General features: G+C 39.3%; 1 protein-coding gene across 4 annotated transcripts in view; it reads left to right on the top strand.

The window, feature by feature from the left end:
• SLC9C2 (solute carrier family 9 member C2 (putative)) overlaps window positions 1–16,935 on the top strand; it is a 101,581-nt gene that overhangs the window by 70,457 nt on the left and 14,189 nt on the right. For all 4 annotated transcript variants that reach the window (XM_061383240.1, XM_061383239.1, XM_061383238.1 and 1 more), the window contains 4 exons: window positions 1,446–1,571; window positions 7,547–7,645; window positions 11,528–11,695; window positions 14,397–14,528. In XM_061383240.1, coding sequence (XP_061239224.1) covers window positions 1,446–1,571; window positions 7,547–7,645; window positions 11,528–11,695; window positions 14,397–14,528 — 525 coding nt within the window. The remainder of the gene's footprint in view (window positions 1–1,445; window positions 1,572–7,546; window positions 7,646–11,527; window positions 11,696–14,396; window positions 14,529–16,935) is intronic.

Raw genomic sequence — 16,935 nt, 5'->3', positions numbered from 1 at the left:
CTAAGTGGTTGGCTGATAAATGGACTTGGAAAAATTACAAATTTGCAAAAAATTAAGACCATAAGAGGAAAAAATGTTTAATATTTAATTCTACCAGGCTATCACATCCACTGTTTAGACTGCGAATTGTGCAAATAGTAATGCTTTTTTCTCTCCTGTACAAGGAGGGTCTTATCTACTTCATAGCATAAAGAAGAAAAATAGAAGTTCTGGTCCCACATTCTGCCTGTGTTTCCAATGATAAGCTGTTCCTGGGTGTCACATGCTTATTCTTGTCCCTGGCACTTTTCAGCCACATGTCACCTGGGCTGTGCTTCAGAACATTCTCTGAACATAGTCCTCTCTCCATGGCCCTGGCAGGGAAGTGGGCAAGGGACAGGCCAGCTTTTCCTGTTTTAACTCTGCCTCATTAGTCTCTATGAGGTCATGGCACAGGACTAAATGGTAATATGATTTTTCCTTAGTGTCTGTCAGAGGGACGAGAAGGGCCACTTTTTAGTTTTCTTCAAGTTCCACCTCTGTTCATGTTGTGTTTTTTTCTATTTTCCCTTTATTACTTTGAAGATTGTATAACGTTCAATTGAATGATTGATACCCATTAGTTAAATAAACAATAGCCTTTATGAAGAGAGAGACTTATTTTTCCTATAGGTTTATTTAGAAAGGTAATGGACAAATCAATCATTCAACAGTTATTTGTTGAATGCCTATTAATTAATTGCCTAATTGTTGGCTGAAGACGTATAATTATCAATCCCAGGTTGTAAGGAGCTAGATAAGTCTAACCAGTTTGGCTGAGTAAATATATGTTGAATACTATGTCCCATGACTCTTGAGGAGACTTGGATACTTAATGAGTACAACATTGATTCCAAAGTCCATGGACACTCTTCCTCTTCTTTTCATTTAGTCATTTATCTAGGCAATCAACAAAAGTTACATATCACAGATAAGTAAACATAATAATACTACAATGTAATGAGTTCCGTAAGGGAGATTTGTAAGAGATACACTGGGAATAAGTCAAGTAAGCGATTACCTCTTACTTGGGGAAGTCAGAGAAGACTTCTGAAAGGCCACAAAACTAGAACCTTATCCTCCAAAACTAGAAGAATGTAGAGAAGCAACTCACTCACATGAAAAAAGAATTTGAGAGAATGTGGCATTAAATCATATAGTAATCAACAGTTAAGTTTGAGACTAAGACAGGGTAGAATATAGCTATTAATTGGATTATAAAAAGGATAAATTCAATATGAGTTAATATACTAGTGAAAATAGGAAGTGGAGAAAAAGAATCCCTCCCCCCCCAAAAAAAATTAGAGGACAATTTAAAGAAGAAAAGTTCTGCAAAACAGTATTTTATTTAGATTTCCTTCATTTTTACCTGATGTCCCCTTTCTGTTACAGGATCTGATCACCATTATTTTGATTGTTTGTTTTAGGTACTTCTTGAAAAAATAAAATCATTGAATAACTTTCCAATGGCAATCCCGCTCCCTACTCCTGATAAATATCTTCATAATATCATTTGGCTAGAAAATAAAGATGTTCTCATTGAATTCTTCAAGGTAAAGATTCTGTCTTATATTCTAGCTCATGTTCAATGATAATTATTTTTCATTCCCTAATATAAGAGTAATAATTAAAAGAAAAAAAAAAAACTTATCCAAGGTAAGACTCCTGTAATGGGCAGTAAAGGATAAGTCAAAATGGAGGCCCAGCAAAACCAAGAAGAGTGGATTTCATTTTGAGCCTAAAGCACCAAGATTTTTTTTTAAAATAATTGCTTATCTGCTTAGGATGATACGTTCTTTTAATACATTACCCAATTATTACCAGTCCCAGTCCCATCTTATTTTCTGATGAAGAGCCCCAGAATTCCAGATGCACACTCTGTAAAAGACTTTTTTAGATCAAGGGTCTCATATTTAAGTTACTTTGCAGGCCAGGCAGATAATATAAAAGTAAAACCATCTGGGTGTAATATAAATAGGGAACAGGACTGTAGTATATTCCAGAGTTCATGCTTTGTCTGAAGTCAGCTGAGTATTCCTACAGGAATGTGTACTCTTTCAATAGATAGCTATTGAATAGCCTCTTTGAGCCAGAGAATGTTCTAGGTTTGGGGATATGGTGGTGAACAAAGTAAATAAATTCCTGCTTTCATTGACTTTATGTTATATGGATGGAGACAGACAATAAACATACCCATGCATAAATATATAGTCTGTCAGGTGGTGACAAATGCTACATGGAGAAAAGGTGAAAAAGGAGAATATAGGTAGGCAGCTCTTTTATACGGATGGTTAGAGAAGACTGCTCTAGTACCTTTCCTCTGGACAGAGATCTGAAATAAGTGAGCGAATACACCATTTTGATATCTGGGAGAAGGCAGATGCAGTGCCCTGAGGTGGATATGCTTGCTGTGTTCAGTCGCTGAAGTCGCTGAGTCGTGTCCAACTCTTTGTGACTCCATGGACTGTAGCCCGCCAGGCTCCTTTGTCCATGGGACTTTCTAGGCAAGAATACTGGAGTGGTTTGCCATTTCCTTCTCCAGGAGATCTTCCTGAACCAGGGATCAAACCCTGGTCTTCTGCACTGCAGGCAGACTCTTTACTGATGGAGCCACCAGGGAAGCCCTGACTGCTCTGTTCAAGGAACATCACAAAGGCCCCTGTGGAAGGACCAGTGCTGGAGGGAGGAGATGAAGACTAAGCATTTGTGGCAAGCTTGAGTTTGTAGAACTTTGTAGGTCATTCTTAGGACGTTGGCTTTTACTGAGAATTAAGTGGAAACGTGTTGAAAGGTTTTGAAGAGAGAAGTGACATGATCTAACTTACACTTAAAAATGATCATCTGCTGATGTGTTAAGGATAGGCTGTAGGGGGTCAAGGGCAAGCCAGGGCATCCAGGTAGGACGTGATTATGATAATGTAGGCAAGAGATGATAGTGACTTGGATGAGTGAAAGTGATGAGAAGAGTTCAGACTCAATAGGCTTTGAAGAGACAGCATATAAATGTTGATGGAGTGAGTGCTAGAGAGAGAAAGAATAACTTCTAGAATTTTAGGCTGAAATAGAAAATAATCTGAAAATGGATTAGCCCTTTATTTAGATGGAGAAGAGAAGATTTATATAGGGCAGGACCTGGGCAAGAGTTTGATTCTGAATAGGTTAAATTTGAGAAGGCTATTAGACATCCAAGTGGAGCTGTTGAGTAGGCAGTTAGATACATGACTAGAATGTAGGTGGGAGGTCAAATTGGAGAAAGACATTTTGGAGTTGTCAGCATAGAGATAATATTTAAGGCCTTGAAACTTTCATAACTCAAGGAATTGTTATGAACATCCAAGGGTTGAGTTGTGAGCTATGAATCAGATTGATGGTTGCCAGAGGAGGGGAGTGGAAGCTGGATAAATTAGACAGGTGGGTTAAAGGGTATAAACTTCCAAGTTACAAGATAGAAAATTACTAGGTATACAACATGATGACTATAGTTATATAGTCATATATGTACAGTATATTTGAAAGCTCTAGGAGTGTAGAATCTAAAAGTTCTTGTCACATGGAAAAAATTTTTTATAACTATATGAAGTGATATATGTTAACTAAACTTATTGTGATAGTCATTTTGCAATATGTGCATGTCAAGTCATTATGCTGTATACCTTACACTTATATTGTGTGTGTGTGTGTGTACTCAGTCACTCAGTTGTGTCTGACTCTTCTCAGCCCTATGGACTGTAGCCCGCGAGGTTCCTCTCTCCACTGTATTTTCCCTGGCAAGAATACTGGAGAGGGTTGCCATTTCCTCTTTCAGGGGACCTTCCTGACCCAGGGATTGAACCTGTGTCTCTGGCATTGCAGGTGGACTCTTTACTGCTGAGTAGTTCTGTCTCAGTAAAGCTGGAAAAGAAGAATTGAGGAGTTATCCATCAAATAGGAGAAAAAAAAAAAAGAATGGTGTCCCATAGCTAAGTGAAGAAAGTATTTCAAGAAGGAGAAAGTGGTCAACTATGTCATATGAGGCTGAGAGATCACATAAGATGAAGTCTGAAAATTGACTATTAGATTTAATAATGTAAAAGTAAAATTTTTAAAGGAGAACCCATACATCTGTATTTTTATGTGAATTTTAAAACTTGGCAACCAATTCAGAATTTTAAAGATACTTTGCAAGCCAAACAAAATATATCTGTGGACTGGATATGACTCATGGACTACCAGTTTGTGGTTTTAGTTTTAAATGGCTATTATATGAGTGAAAGTCATTCAGTCATGTCTGACTCTGCGACCCCATGGACTATAGAGTCCATGCCTTTTCCAGGGGATCTTCCAACCCAGGGATCGAACCCAGGTCTCCCACATTGCAGGTGGATTCTTTACCAGCTGAGCCACAAGGGAAGCCCAAGAATACTGGAGTGGGTAGCCTATCCTTTCTCCAGCAGATTTTCCTGATACAGGAATCGAACTGGGGTCTGCTGCATTGCAGGTGGATTCTTTACCAACTGAGCTATCAGAGAAGCCCTGATAATTATATGAATTATATCATAGTTATATGAATTATATGAATAATAACTGTTTCATCAACTTGTTGGAATCAGGAAAACTCTGTGACAAAGAGTGGTACTTGTTTTACTGTAAATTTGGTTGTACTCTACCTTGTGATCTAGACATGGAGATATATGTCATCTGTTTAACTATAATGAGGGAACATTTTCCTTGTTTTCTATAAAGAGAGCAGTCATAAGAGGGTTTTACTGAGCTTTGAAGATCTGATTTCATTTAGGCCATACTAGTGTTTACTTCATGCCAGAAATTTTTGAATTTTACTTTTGAAATTAATTTCAAATAATTAAATTAAGACTTGTATGGTTGAAAGTAACAAAGTCCTATCTCAACTAGTTTAAGCAAGAGGGGATCTTACTAACAATATATTGCAGTGGTATACGAGAAGAAAAGGGCAGCAGGGAATGGATAGATAGCATCACCCACTCAACGGACATGAGTCTGAGCAAACCCTGGTTGATAGTGAAGGACAGGAAAGCCTGGCATGCTGCAGTCCATGGGGTTGCAAAGAGTGAGACATGACTTAGCCACTGAACAACAGACACCAAGAAACAGTTGACAGACTAACCCTGAACAGGGTGGGAATCAGGCCAGCTCTGGAATGTCAGTGGTAGGAATTTGTGGACTCTTCCTTTAGCACATGGCTATGATGACCCAGTTCTCACTCCCAGGCTCTTTGTCCTTTAGTTCAAATTCTTGAGAGACAAATCCAACTAGCTTAGCTTGAATCAAACGTCCAGCTTTGGGGAGTACAAGTGTGACTGTGAGAAGTGGGAAACCTAATGGGCAGGGGCCACTGAAGGTAGTCTGGGGAATAGAGGGTGGGAGGTGAGGGATGGTCTTGGACTGGGAAGAAGGTATCTAAGGGGTGTTGATTACAATCTGCATCCTCTTCAGTTTTTTTAAATATCCAAGTTTAAATTCGAATTTGGTTCTTTATAGGTAATGCTCTCACAAGTATAATTAACTGACCATCCTTCAGTGAATGGGGGAGGAATGGGAAAAACAATGGGTAGGAACTCCATAAATTAATGATTTCCATACACCTGAGATGAATCTATAACCAGGGCACAAGCTTCCTCCACTCCTTCACCTGCCATGCCTAAGCAAAGCTGTCAGACTCTCTCCACCCCCTTTCAGACATGACTCACTCTTTTTAAAAAAATGTTTATTTATTTTTAGTGGTGCTGGGTCTTCACTGCTGTGTGGATTTTCTCTAGGTCCGGAGAGCAGGGGCTACTCTTCATTGCAGTGCTGGGGCTTCTCATTGCGGTGGCTTCTCTTGTTGCGGAGCACAGGCTGGAGAGCACACGGGCTTCAGTAGTTGCTGCACGTGGGCTTGCTAGTTGCGGCTCTCCAGCTCTAAAATGGTTCACTCATTAAGTGGCCCTTTTCCTTAATATGTTGGTTATTGGTAGCCACTTAGGTCAGATTTCACTGGGGTAAAAAAAAAATGTGATGAATTGGGAGCACATGAACATCATTCTCGTTAGGGTTAGCCCAGGGAATGCATGGAAAGATCCATATAGCAAACAAAAGAAACACCCCCTTATTATAGATGGTAATTTTAATCTTGGTCTCTATCACAGCAGCAACGGTTAATTTTCACTACTCATCCTTCAACTGTTGTGGTTAATTAAAAATGTAATAGTATATGAGGATAAGCCTAAAGACAACAATTGAAAATAAAAAAGATCTGAATAATACATAAACTGGATAATTGGCTTTAGGCCAGCTTTTAAAAAAAATATTGTGAAGTCATCCACGTTTATTTCAACACTGTAAAATAATTCAGAAGTAAAAAGTGATATCCTTTCACTCCCCACCCTACACTAAGCGACAACTACTATGAATGATTTAAAAATATGTTTCCTCCACATCTTTGTAAAATGCAAACGTGTCACTGTAAGTCTCCTGTTAGAAACCCTTCAGTGACTACCCCCTGGTTTTGGGAAAAGCTCAAACTTAAAAATTTATTTGGATGTGTCAGATCTTATGTGGCACATGAGATCCTCATCGCTTCATATGGGATCTTTCCTTGCAGTGCGTAGACTCTCTAGTTGTGGCTCACGGATTATGAAGTTGTGGTGCCCGGGCTCCACAGTGTGCGGGCTTTTACTGTGCATGCGAGCCCCTTGGAGACCTGGCTCCGACTCACCTCTCCAGTCCTGCCTCCACCCGGACTCCAGGCACTTCTGCCTTTTCCTCCGTTAAAAAACACCAAAAAATTATACTTTGTGATTTTGTTACTATAAAGATGACTATATTAGCATTAGATGCTTTAGTATTAAGACATTTTACTCTACCTAAAAGTTGTCTTATTTTCTTCTGATTTTAAAAGAAACTAAAGCATTGCTGTGAATCCCTAAAAGTACTGTGAACTCTGGACACTGTGCCTATTGATGCCTAATGGATAGCTCCACCCTGGTCTCCATCCCTCCCTGCCTGAGATGTATTGAATCTTCTGTGTTACCCCACAATGCAGTTATTCTATTTGCTAATGGGTCTTTGCATAAACTGAAACCTCTGCCCTGAATGGTCTTCAGTTCATGGTATCCTGGCTGGCTTGTTACTCTTCCTTCAGGTCTCAGTTTAGCTGTTCCTTCCCTAGACACCCAAGTCAGGGTTTCTGTGGCCTTTCTGAATTTGTTTCCCAGAGTGCTCCGCCCCTGTCTCCTTGACCATAATTATTATACTTTATTGTAAACATTTATCCAACCTAGCATTTATTGGGTGTTTCTGCCAGTCACTCTGCCAGGTCCTAAGCACAAAGTCTGCAGTTTGCTTACTTGTCCCTTTTTTCCCTAAAAATTAATGAGGTTTGTCAAAACATTATAACTCATTAACAAACCAAAGAATATAGTTTGTTTTTATGCTACATTTTAGCTTTAAAATCTCATTTCTCTTTAGAGAAATAGATTATGAAGATTTGTGTTGATTCTTTTTCTTTCCTTTCCTGTTTCTTTTCTTTCAGGAAAGAGCTAAACTTGCCTATTTTGACTATGGAGATGTCATTTGTAAAGAAGGTGAAATGCCACAAGGAATCTACTTGATTATTTCAGGAATGGCAATCGTAAGGAACTATTTATTCTTTACTAAAAATGTGTCTTGAAATTTTTAATTATCACATAAGGAGAAATTTAGGAACCAAGAAAATTTCAAATTTTTAACATAATTTCTTTTCAAATGAAACCATTTCTGTTTGGAGCTAACACAACAGCTGAGAGATAATTATAACACCCACCATCTGAAAGGTGCTTCCCATCTTACAAAATGCTTTCATAATTATTACTTATTCTTCACAACAATCCTGGCAGGGACAGTCTTTTCTGTGATGGTCATATAAGGAACCCAGTACTTGGAGTGGTTGGGTTACTCATCTAAAGGAAATGAGAGTCAAGGTTGAGGAAATAGACCGCAATGTCACTTTCTCCCAGAGGTCAAATAGGGATGAAGAACATACCATTTTTAACTAATAGGAGGTCTTTGTAATCAGTAAGAGTGATAGGGACAAGAATCCTTTAGAAACTGAATACCATTAGCTGGATCCATGGGTGAGCCCCAGCTATGACAACATAATTAATAGATCCTATATGACAGTTACAAGTGACAAACACTTATTATTAGTGCAAATAATATATTTGGCTTTATATTTTTAGAACAAGTGTTTCAGACCTTAAAAAAACCAAAGTTAATCATGGAAATAAACTATAATTATAAATACTAACACATGTATCAGTTCAGTTCAGCCGCTCAGTCGTGTCCGACTCTTGGCGACCCCATGAATCGCAGCACGCCAGGCCTCTCTGTCCATCACCAATTCCCGGAGTTCACTCAAACTCACGTCCGTCAAGTCAGTGATGTCATCCAGCCATCTCATCCTCTGTCGTCCCCTTCTCCTCCTGTCCCTAATCCCTCCCAGCATCAGAGTCTTTTCCAATAAGTCAACTCTTTGAATGAGGTGGCCAAAGTACTGGAGTTTCAGCTTTAGCATCATTCCTTCCAAAGAAATCCCAGGGCTGATCTCCTTCAGAATGGACTGGTTGGATCTCCTTGCAGTCCAAGGGACTCTCAAGGGTCTTCTCCAACACCACAGTTCAAAAGCATCAATTCTTCGGTGCTCAGCCTTCTTCACAGTCCAACTCTCACATCCATACATGACCACTGGAAAAACCAGAGCCTTGACTAGATGGACCTTTGTTGGCAAACTAATGTCTCTGCTTTTGAATATGCTATCTAGGTTGGTCATAACTTTCCTTCCAAGGAGTAATTGGAAGCAAAAATTTTAATTTCATGGCTTTAATTTCATGGTCTTTTAATTTCATGGCTGCAGTGACCATCTGCAGTGATTTTGGAGCCCAGAAAAATAAAGTCTGACACTATTTCCACTGTTTTGCCATCTATTTCCCATGAAGTGATGGGACCAGATGCCATGATCTTCGTTTTCTGAATGTTGAGCTTTAGGCCAACTTTTTCACTCTCCACTTTCACCTTCATCAAGAGGCTTTTTAGTTCCTCTTCACTTTCTGCCATAAGGGTGGTGTCATCTGCATATCTGAGGTTATTGATATTTCTCCCAGCAGTCTTGATTCCAGCTTGTGCTTCTTCCAGTCCAGTATTTCTCATGATGTACTCTGCGTATAAGTTAAATAAGCAGGGTGACAATATACAGCCTTGACGTACTCATTTTCCTATTTGGAACCAGTCTGTTGTTCCATGTCCAGTTCTAACTGTTGCTTCCTGACCTGCATACAGATTTCTCAAGAGGCAGGTCAGGTGGTCTGGTATTCCCATCTCTTTCAGAATTTTCCACAGTTTATTGTAACCCACACAGTCAAAGGCTTTGGCATAGTCAATAAAGAAGAAATAGATGTTCTTCTGGAACTCTCTTGCTTTTTCCATGATCCAGTGGATGTTGGCAATTTGATCTCTGGTCCTCTGCCTTTTCTAAAACCATCTTGAACATCAGGAAGTTCACGGTTCACGTATTGCTGAAGCCTGGCTTGGAGAATTTTGAGCATTACTTTACTAGCATGTGAGATGAGTGCAATTGTGTGGTCGTTTGAGCATTCTTTGGTATTGCCTTTCTTTGGGATTGGAATGAAAACTGACCTTTTCCAGTCCTGTGGCCACTGCTAAGTTTTCCAAATTTGCTGGCATATTGAGTGCAGCACTTTCACAGCATCATCTTTCAGGATTTGAAATAGCTCAACTGGTATAGCACTTATTAAGTGTCTGGCACTTTTCATTCATTCATTTACTCATTCATTCAACAAATATTTACTTCATTACTATTATGCAGTAGGCACGTTCATTCTAGGCATAGAACTGAGAAAACATAAAAAAGCCCTGTCTTCTTAGAAGTTAATTTCTTGTAGAAGCATAGAAGGAGATGGAACAATGGAAAAAATACCTAAGTTAAATATGTAATATGTTAGCAGTGACCAAGAGTTGAAGAGGCTAGTTGTAACATTTAAAAAGATGATCGAGAATGGCAATATGTTAAGACATTTTGTCCTTCTATCAACCTCATGAGAAAACTGACGGACAGAGAAATCAACTCATTTGTCCCTCTTTAGTCTTGATGACTACTTCCTTTTCTACTTTGAGGGCTCATGTGATTACATTGGAGCCCGCAGGATAATCCAGAATCATCTCTTTAAGTTTAGCTGATTAGTAACCTTAATTCTATCTGCAAAATCCCTTCACAGCAGTTCATAGATCAATGTTTGATTGAATAACAAAAAGATAGGAACCTTGGAAGGCCTTCTTTAAAATTCTGCTTGCCACAAATGTAATTATCTTTCCTTGGTTTGTAAAAAGCAGAACCATTCTTCTTTACTGTTAAGTCCCCTGCATACAGACCTTCAAGTTGCAAACTTTCAAAAATACGAGTATGTCCCTGTATGCCAGCTGTACTGCTGTACTTTTCAATATACTGTACTGTAAGCTTAAAAATGTTTTCTTTATTATTTGTGTTTGTTTTCATGCTTTATTTGTGTGAAAAGTATTATAAACCTATTACAGTATAGTACTGTATAACCAGTTGTATTAGTTGGGCACCTAGGTTAACTTTGTTGGACTTACAAACATATTGGACTTAAGAACACACTTTCAGAATGGAATTTGTTTGTGTGTAGGGGACTTGTACTCAAAAGGCTTTTGGACTTCATTAAAAATTAAATTAAAAAATGTCAGAGTTCTTTGGAAGCATGAGTGCCTCTACAAGTTTGAATGGTGGAACTCACTAGGAGAGGGTACAACTTTCACAGCAATTCCTTCAGTGACTTTTTTCCATTTCTTGTGTATTGGCCAGTAGCCTTCCTCTTTGGCACTTACAACTAAACTTTCTGGAAAGTTCTGTAATCCTTCTGGTTAATTCTTGCATCTTCCTCCTGAAATCTGATGACTTTCTTTACCCCCCACCCATGCCTACCAGTTCTTTTCCTGAAGTAACTCAACCATCCTGTGTTCATCCTAAAACCTTTTTCTGCTAACGTCTCATGGTAATTATTCTTAAGCATCTTAAGGGAGGCAAGATTTCTGCTGAAATTATGACTTGGCTTGGGGGCATATTCATTCATGAAATCTGCTTTATGCATCTATACCATCAAAAATTTTTTCCACCTGAGGCACTAGCCCATTATGCTAAGAATATCTAATAGACTTAGAGGGGGTACTTGCATTTAGTGACTACTTTTGGTGGAATTTTTATATAAGGCAGGTAAATAGGGGTCATCTGTAAAGCTAAAGATTAGAAACGGTCTCAGCTTGGAGAGTTGAAATGTGAAAGAAATGATTTTTGAAAGCCCAATTCCTCCTTCCCATCTGAAAGGATTCATAAAGAATCTTTTCCTTCTGTTGTAATAATTGCGAGAAACACTGGGAGCTCCTAAGGTTTGGTCAAGGGCTCTTAATTTGTATTTCCCTTTGCTCAATTATTTCCCCATTGCAGTTGGAGAGTTCACCTCCTACTTTTGGAATAGACAGGAGCCTAAGGCCTGACAGAGAGTCCACAACTAGGTTTACAGAGTACTGTACCAGTGGAGACATAATTGGAGAATTGAGCTGTCTACTTAAGCGTGAGATTGAATATACTGCCATCTGTGAAACTATTTTGCAGGTAAGCACCTGGATGTGTCTGTATTGTGGGTGTTAATTCTTCCTCAAGTTAGTAAGGAGTAGCAGCACTTTTTTTGGGGGGTGGGGGTGGGGTTCTATTATCTTAGTCAACCCAACCAGCTATTGTGAAGCAGTATAGCTGAGAAAGGCCAATTTGATGTCTCACATCCACTATGGTGTCTGGAGGGAGATTTTTTTTTTAAACAGTTAAGTTTATTTATTTTTAATTGAAGGATAATTGCTTTACAGTATTGTGTTGGTTTCTGCCAAACATCAACATGAATCAGCCATAGGTATACCTATGTCCCCTCCCTCTTGAACTGGAGGCAGATATTTTAACCAAAGAGTCTTTGTCACTATTTTTAATTAGAAGAGAAGATATCTAACTTCTGATGTTATAAAGATAAGGAAAACACATAGATAAGATGCCTGGCATGTTTAGGTGCTCCATAAATGGCTACCATTATGGGAGCAGTGTTTTTAAAGAATACTTGTGTTTCACATCTCTTTCTTCCATTTTTCACTTGCTAAGTAAGAATTTTATTTAACAAAGAAGTGATCTGATAGTGGGCTAGCTGTGGGCAATTCAAATAGAAATTAGTGAAAGTTCCTACTTACAAAGAAATCTCAAGCTTTGGGGACTGTTAGATGCAATAGAGCAAGGAGCAGAGTCTTAGGAGTGTGACAGACAGAAAGGAATGTTGCTTTATCAGTTTCATACCATTTCACTTTTGGAAGAGAAGAGAAAGCATGAATGTATTCACAAGGCTGAACTGAATTTGCTGAAGTTCACATAGCTTGAATTCTGAGAGTCGTCTTCTTTGTTTGGATTGGCACTTTGCTCTGAATGCAAATACTATGAATGAGCCCACGTTACCCATTGTGGCAATAAAAATAAATAAGTTTATGTGGCTTAGTTCCATAATCTTGGGCTCATGATTATCCTCAGTTCAGTTCAGTTCATTTCATTTCAGTCTCTCAGTCGTGTCCGACTCTTTGCGACCCCATGAACTGCAGCATGCCAGGCCTCCCTGTCCATCACCAACTCCCAGAGTCCACCCAAACCCATGTCCATTGTGTCGGTGATACCATCCAACAATCTCATCCTTTGTCGCCCCCTTCTTCTCCCACCTTCAATCTTTCCCAGCATCAGGGTCTTTTGAAATGAGCCAGCTCTCTGCATCAGGTGGCCAAAGTATTGGAGTTTCAGCTTCAACATTAGTCCCTCCAATGAACACCCAGGACTGATCTCCTTTAGGATGGACTGGTTGGATCTCCTTGCAGTCCAAGGGACTCTCAAGAGTCTTTTCCAATACCACAGTTCAAAAGCATCAATTCTTCGGTGCCCAACTTTCTTTATAGTCCAACTCTCACATCCATACATGACTACTGGAAAAACCATAGCCTTGACTAGACGGACCTTTGTTGGCAAAGTAATGTCTCTGCTTTTTAATATGCTATCTAGGTTGGTCATAACTTTCCTTCCAAGGAGCAAGTGTCTTTTAATTTCATGGCTGCAACCACCATCTGCAGTGATTTTGGAGCCCAGAAAAATAGTCTGACACTGTTTGTACTGTTTCCCCATCTATTTGTGATGAAGTGATGGGACCGGATGCCATGATCTTAGTTTTCTGAATGTTGAGCTTTAAGCCAAGTTTTTCATTCTCCTCCTTCACTTTCATCAAGAGGCTTTTTAGTTCCTCTTCACTTGCCATAAGGGTGGTGTCATCTGCATATCTGAGGTTATTGATATTTCTCCTGGCAATCTTGATTCCAGCTTCTGCTTCCTCCAGCCCAGTGTTTCTCATGATGTACTCTGCATATAAGTTAAATAAGCAGGGTGACAATATACAGCCTTGATGTACTCCTTTTCCTGTTTGGAACCAGTCTGTTGTTCCATGTCCAGTTCTAACTGTTGCTTCCTGACCTGTATACAGGTTACTCAAGAGGCAGGTCAGGTGGTTTGGTATTCCCATCTCTTGAAGAATTTTCCATAGTTTATTGTGATCCACACAGTCGAGGGCTTTGGCATAGTCAATAAAGCAGAAATAGATGTTCTTCTGGAACTCTCTTGCTTTTTCAATGATCCAGCAGATGTTGGCAATTTGATCTTTGGTTCCTCTGCCTTTTCTAAAACCATCTTGAACATATGGAAGTTCATAATTATCCTAGCTATTGATTAATATAAAATTTTCTGGACTAGTATTGTCTATAGCTTTAACTGGACTGTACATTTTATCATCTTATACTTAAATAGCAGAGTATCATAATTAATATACTAGAGATAGTTTTTCTAGGAGGTTAGGTGAAGATGAAACCTACAGACTTTTTAAAAATTTTCGTCTGTGCTAGGTCTTCATTGCTGCTGAGGGCTTTCTCTAATTGTGGGGGGTGGGAGCTACTTTTATTTGTGGTGCATAGGCTGCTCATTGCTGTGGCTTCTCTTACTGTGGAGCACAGGCTCTAGGCACAAGAGCTTCAGTGGTTGCAGCGTGCACTCTCAGTAGTTGTGGTTCATGGGCTTAGTTGCTCTGAGGTACATGGAATCTTCCTGGACCAGGGATTGAACCCGTGTCCCCTGCATTGACAGGTGGATTCTCATCCACTGTACCACCAGGGAAGTCCTACAGGCATTTGTTTTTCTGATGATTTAATAATTTGTTTTCAAGTCAAGCAGTCTGTTTGATGCCTTGTCATTTCAGGTCTGCTTTATCTCCCTGGAGGATTTATATGAAGGCTTTGATTTCTTCTGGCCATCCCTGGAATATAAAATATGGCTGAAGCTTGCTCTCAGTATTGCCTATCAGTATTTTGAATCAAGTCTTGTTGATGAGGTAAGTTGCATGATTAAAATATGAATTAAGTTTTATTTCCTGTATTTTTTTTACAAAATAAATTTCATATTTTGGAGACAGAGAAAAGAAGGTATGTTTAATCTTTCAAAGTAGGATTTCAGAATCTTTACCACTCTGTTATTCTGAGTTCCTACAGGTCATCGGTCCCCTTGTGACAGCTGATTTTTCAGGCTATCCCGTCATCCCTTAAAAATAAGAGAGTAAGCAAATCTTAAATAGGTAGATTCCCCAAGAATCAAGCATACCATTAATTAGTGAGTTCCTGAGCACAAGTTTGGTGTTTATTAGTCTATTCTATCTACCTATCTACCTATGTTATTATAAATTATTTGCCTTTTCAAATTTTTATTGAGTTTACCAAGCCTCATCTATGAACTTTCTCTTGAAAAAGTAGCGGTTCAGGTCTGTTCTTGGACTGGTACAATTTACAACCTATATTTGCATTCCATTTAGTAATTTTTTGAGCCCCTACCATGAGTCAGGAACTGGGGAAGTGACAAACCTGAAGTTTAAGATCATTCATTGAATTGTGATACTGAATATCAATATTGGGTTAAAAATGAGCAAATATCAAGAGAATTAGAAGACAAACCACAGACTGGGAGAAAATACTTGCAATAGACATATCATATAAAGAACTATCATCCAAAACATACAAGGAGCTTTAAAACTCAACAGTAGGGAAAAAACCCAGCCTGATTAAAAAATGGGCCAAAGCTGATAATAGATAACTTCACCAGAGAAGATATATGAATAGCAAATAAATATAGGAAAAGATACTCCACATCATATGTCATCAGTTCAGTTCAGTTCAGTCACTCAGTCATGTCCAACTCTTTGTGACCCCATGAACTGCAGCATGCCAGGCCTCCCTTTCCATCACCAACTCCTGGAGTTCACCCAAACTCATGTGCATCAAGTTGGTGATGCTATCCAGCCATCTCATCTTCTGTCATCCCCTTCTCCTCCTGCCCCCAATCCCTCCCAGCATCAAGGTCTTTTCCAATGAGTCAGCTCTTCACATGAGGTGGCCAAAGTACTGGAGTTTCAGCTTTAGCATCAGTCCTTCCAATGAACACCCAGGACTGGTCTCCTTTAGGATGGACTGGTTGGATCTCCTTGCAGTCCAAGGGACTCTCAAGAGTGTTCTCCAACACCACAGTTCAAAAGTATCAATTATTCGGCGTTCAGCTTTCTTCACAGTCCAACTCTCACATCCATACATAACTACTAGAAAAACCATAGCCTTGACTAGATGGACCTTTGTTGGCAAAGAAATGTCTCTGCTTTTGAATATGCTAGCTAGGTTGGTCATAACTTTCCTTCCAAGGAGTAAGCGTCTTTTAATTTCATGGCTGCAGTCACCATCTGCAGTGATTTTGGAGCCCAGAAAAATAAAGTCTGACACCATTTCCACTGTTTCCCCATCTATTTGCCATGAAGTGATGGGACCAGATGCCATGATCTTCGTTTTCTGAATGTTGAGCTTTAAGCCAACTTTTTCACTCTCCTCTTTCACTTTCATCAAGAGGCGTTTTAGTTCCTCTTCACTTTGTGCCATAAGGGTGGTGTCATCTGCATATCTGAGGTTATTGATATTTCTCCCAGCAATCTTGATTCCAGCTTGTGCTTCTTCCAGCCCAGCGTTTCTCATGATGTACTCTGCATATAAGTTAAATAAGCAGGGTGACAATATACAGCCTTGATGTACTCCTTTTCCTGTTTGGAACCAGTCTGTTGTTCCATGTCCAGTTCTTTTTTTTTTTTTTTTTAATTTTATTTTTAAACTTTACATAATTGTATTAGTTTTGCCAAATATCAAAATGAATCCACCACAGGTATACATGTGTTCCCACCATGTCCAGTTCTAACTGTTGCTTCCTGACCTGCATATAGGTTTCTCAAGAGAACAGTATGTCATCAGGGAAATGCAAATTAAAACAATGTGATACCATTGTTGTTGTTGTTGTTCAGCTGCCCAGTCATGTTTGACTGTGACCCCAGGTACTGACTGCAGCTTGCCAGGCCTCCTTGTCTCTCACCATCTCCTGGAGTTTGCCCAAGTTCATGTTCATTGCATTGGTGATGCCATTCAGCCATCTCATCCTCTGACACCCTCTTCTCCTTCTGCCCTCAATCCTTCCCAGCATCAGGGACTTTTCCAATGAGATGAGTCATCTATTCACATCAGATGACCAAAATACTGGAGCTTCAGCTTCAGCATCAGTCCTTCCAGTTAATATTCAGGGTTGATCTCCCTTAAGATTGAGTGGTTTTATCTCCTTGCTGTCCAAGGGACTTTCAGGAGTCTTCTCCAGCACCACAGTTCGAAGGCATCAGTTATTTAGCATTCTGCCTTCTTTATGGTCCAGCTCTCACAACTGTA

This window comes from Bos javanicus, chromosome 16 (genome assembly GCF_032452875.1).
Source record: "Bos javanicus breed banteng chromosome 16, ARS-OSU_banteng_1.0, whole genome shotgun sequence".
Lineage (NCBI taxonomy): Eukaryota > Metazoa > Chordata > Mammalia > Artiodactyla > Bovidae > Bos > Bos javanicus.
The sequence above is the reverse complement of the archived record's forward strand: the minus strand, read 5'-3'. Positions and strand labels throughout refer to the sequence as shown.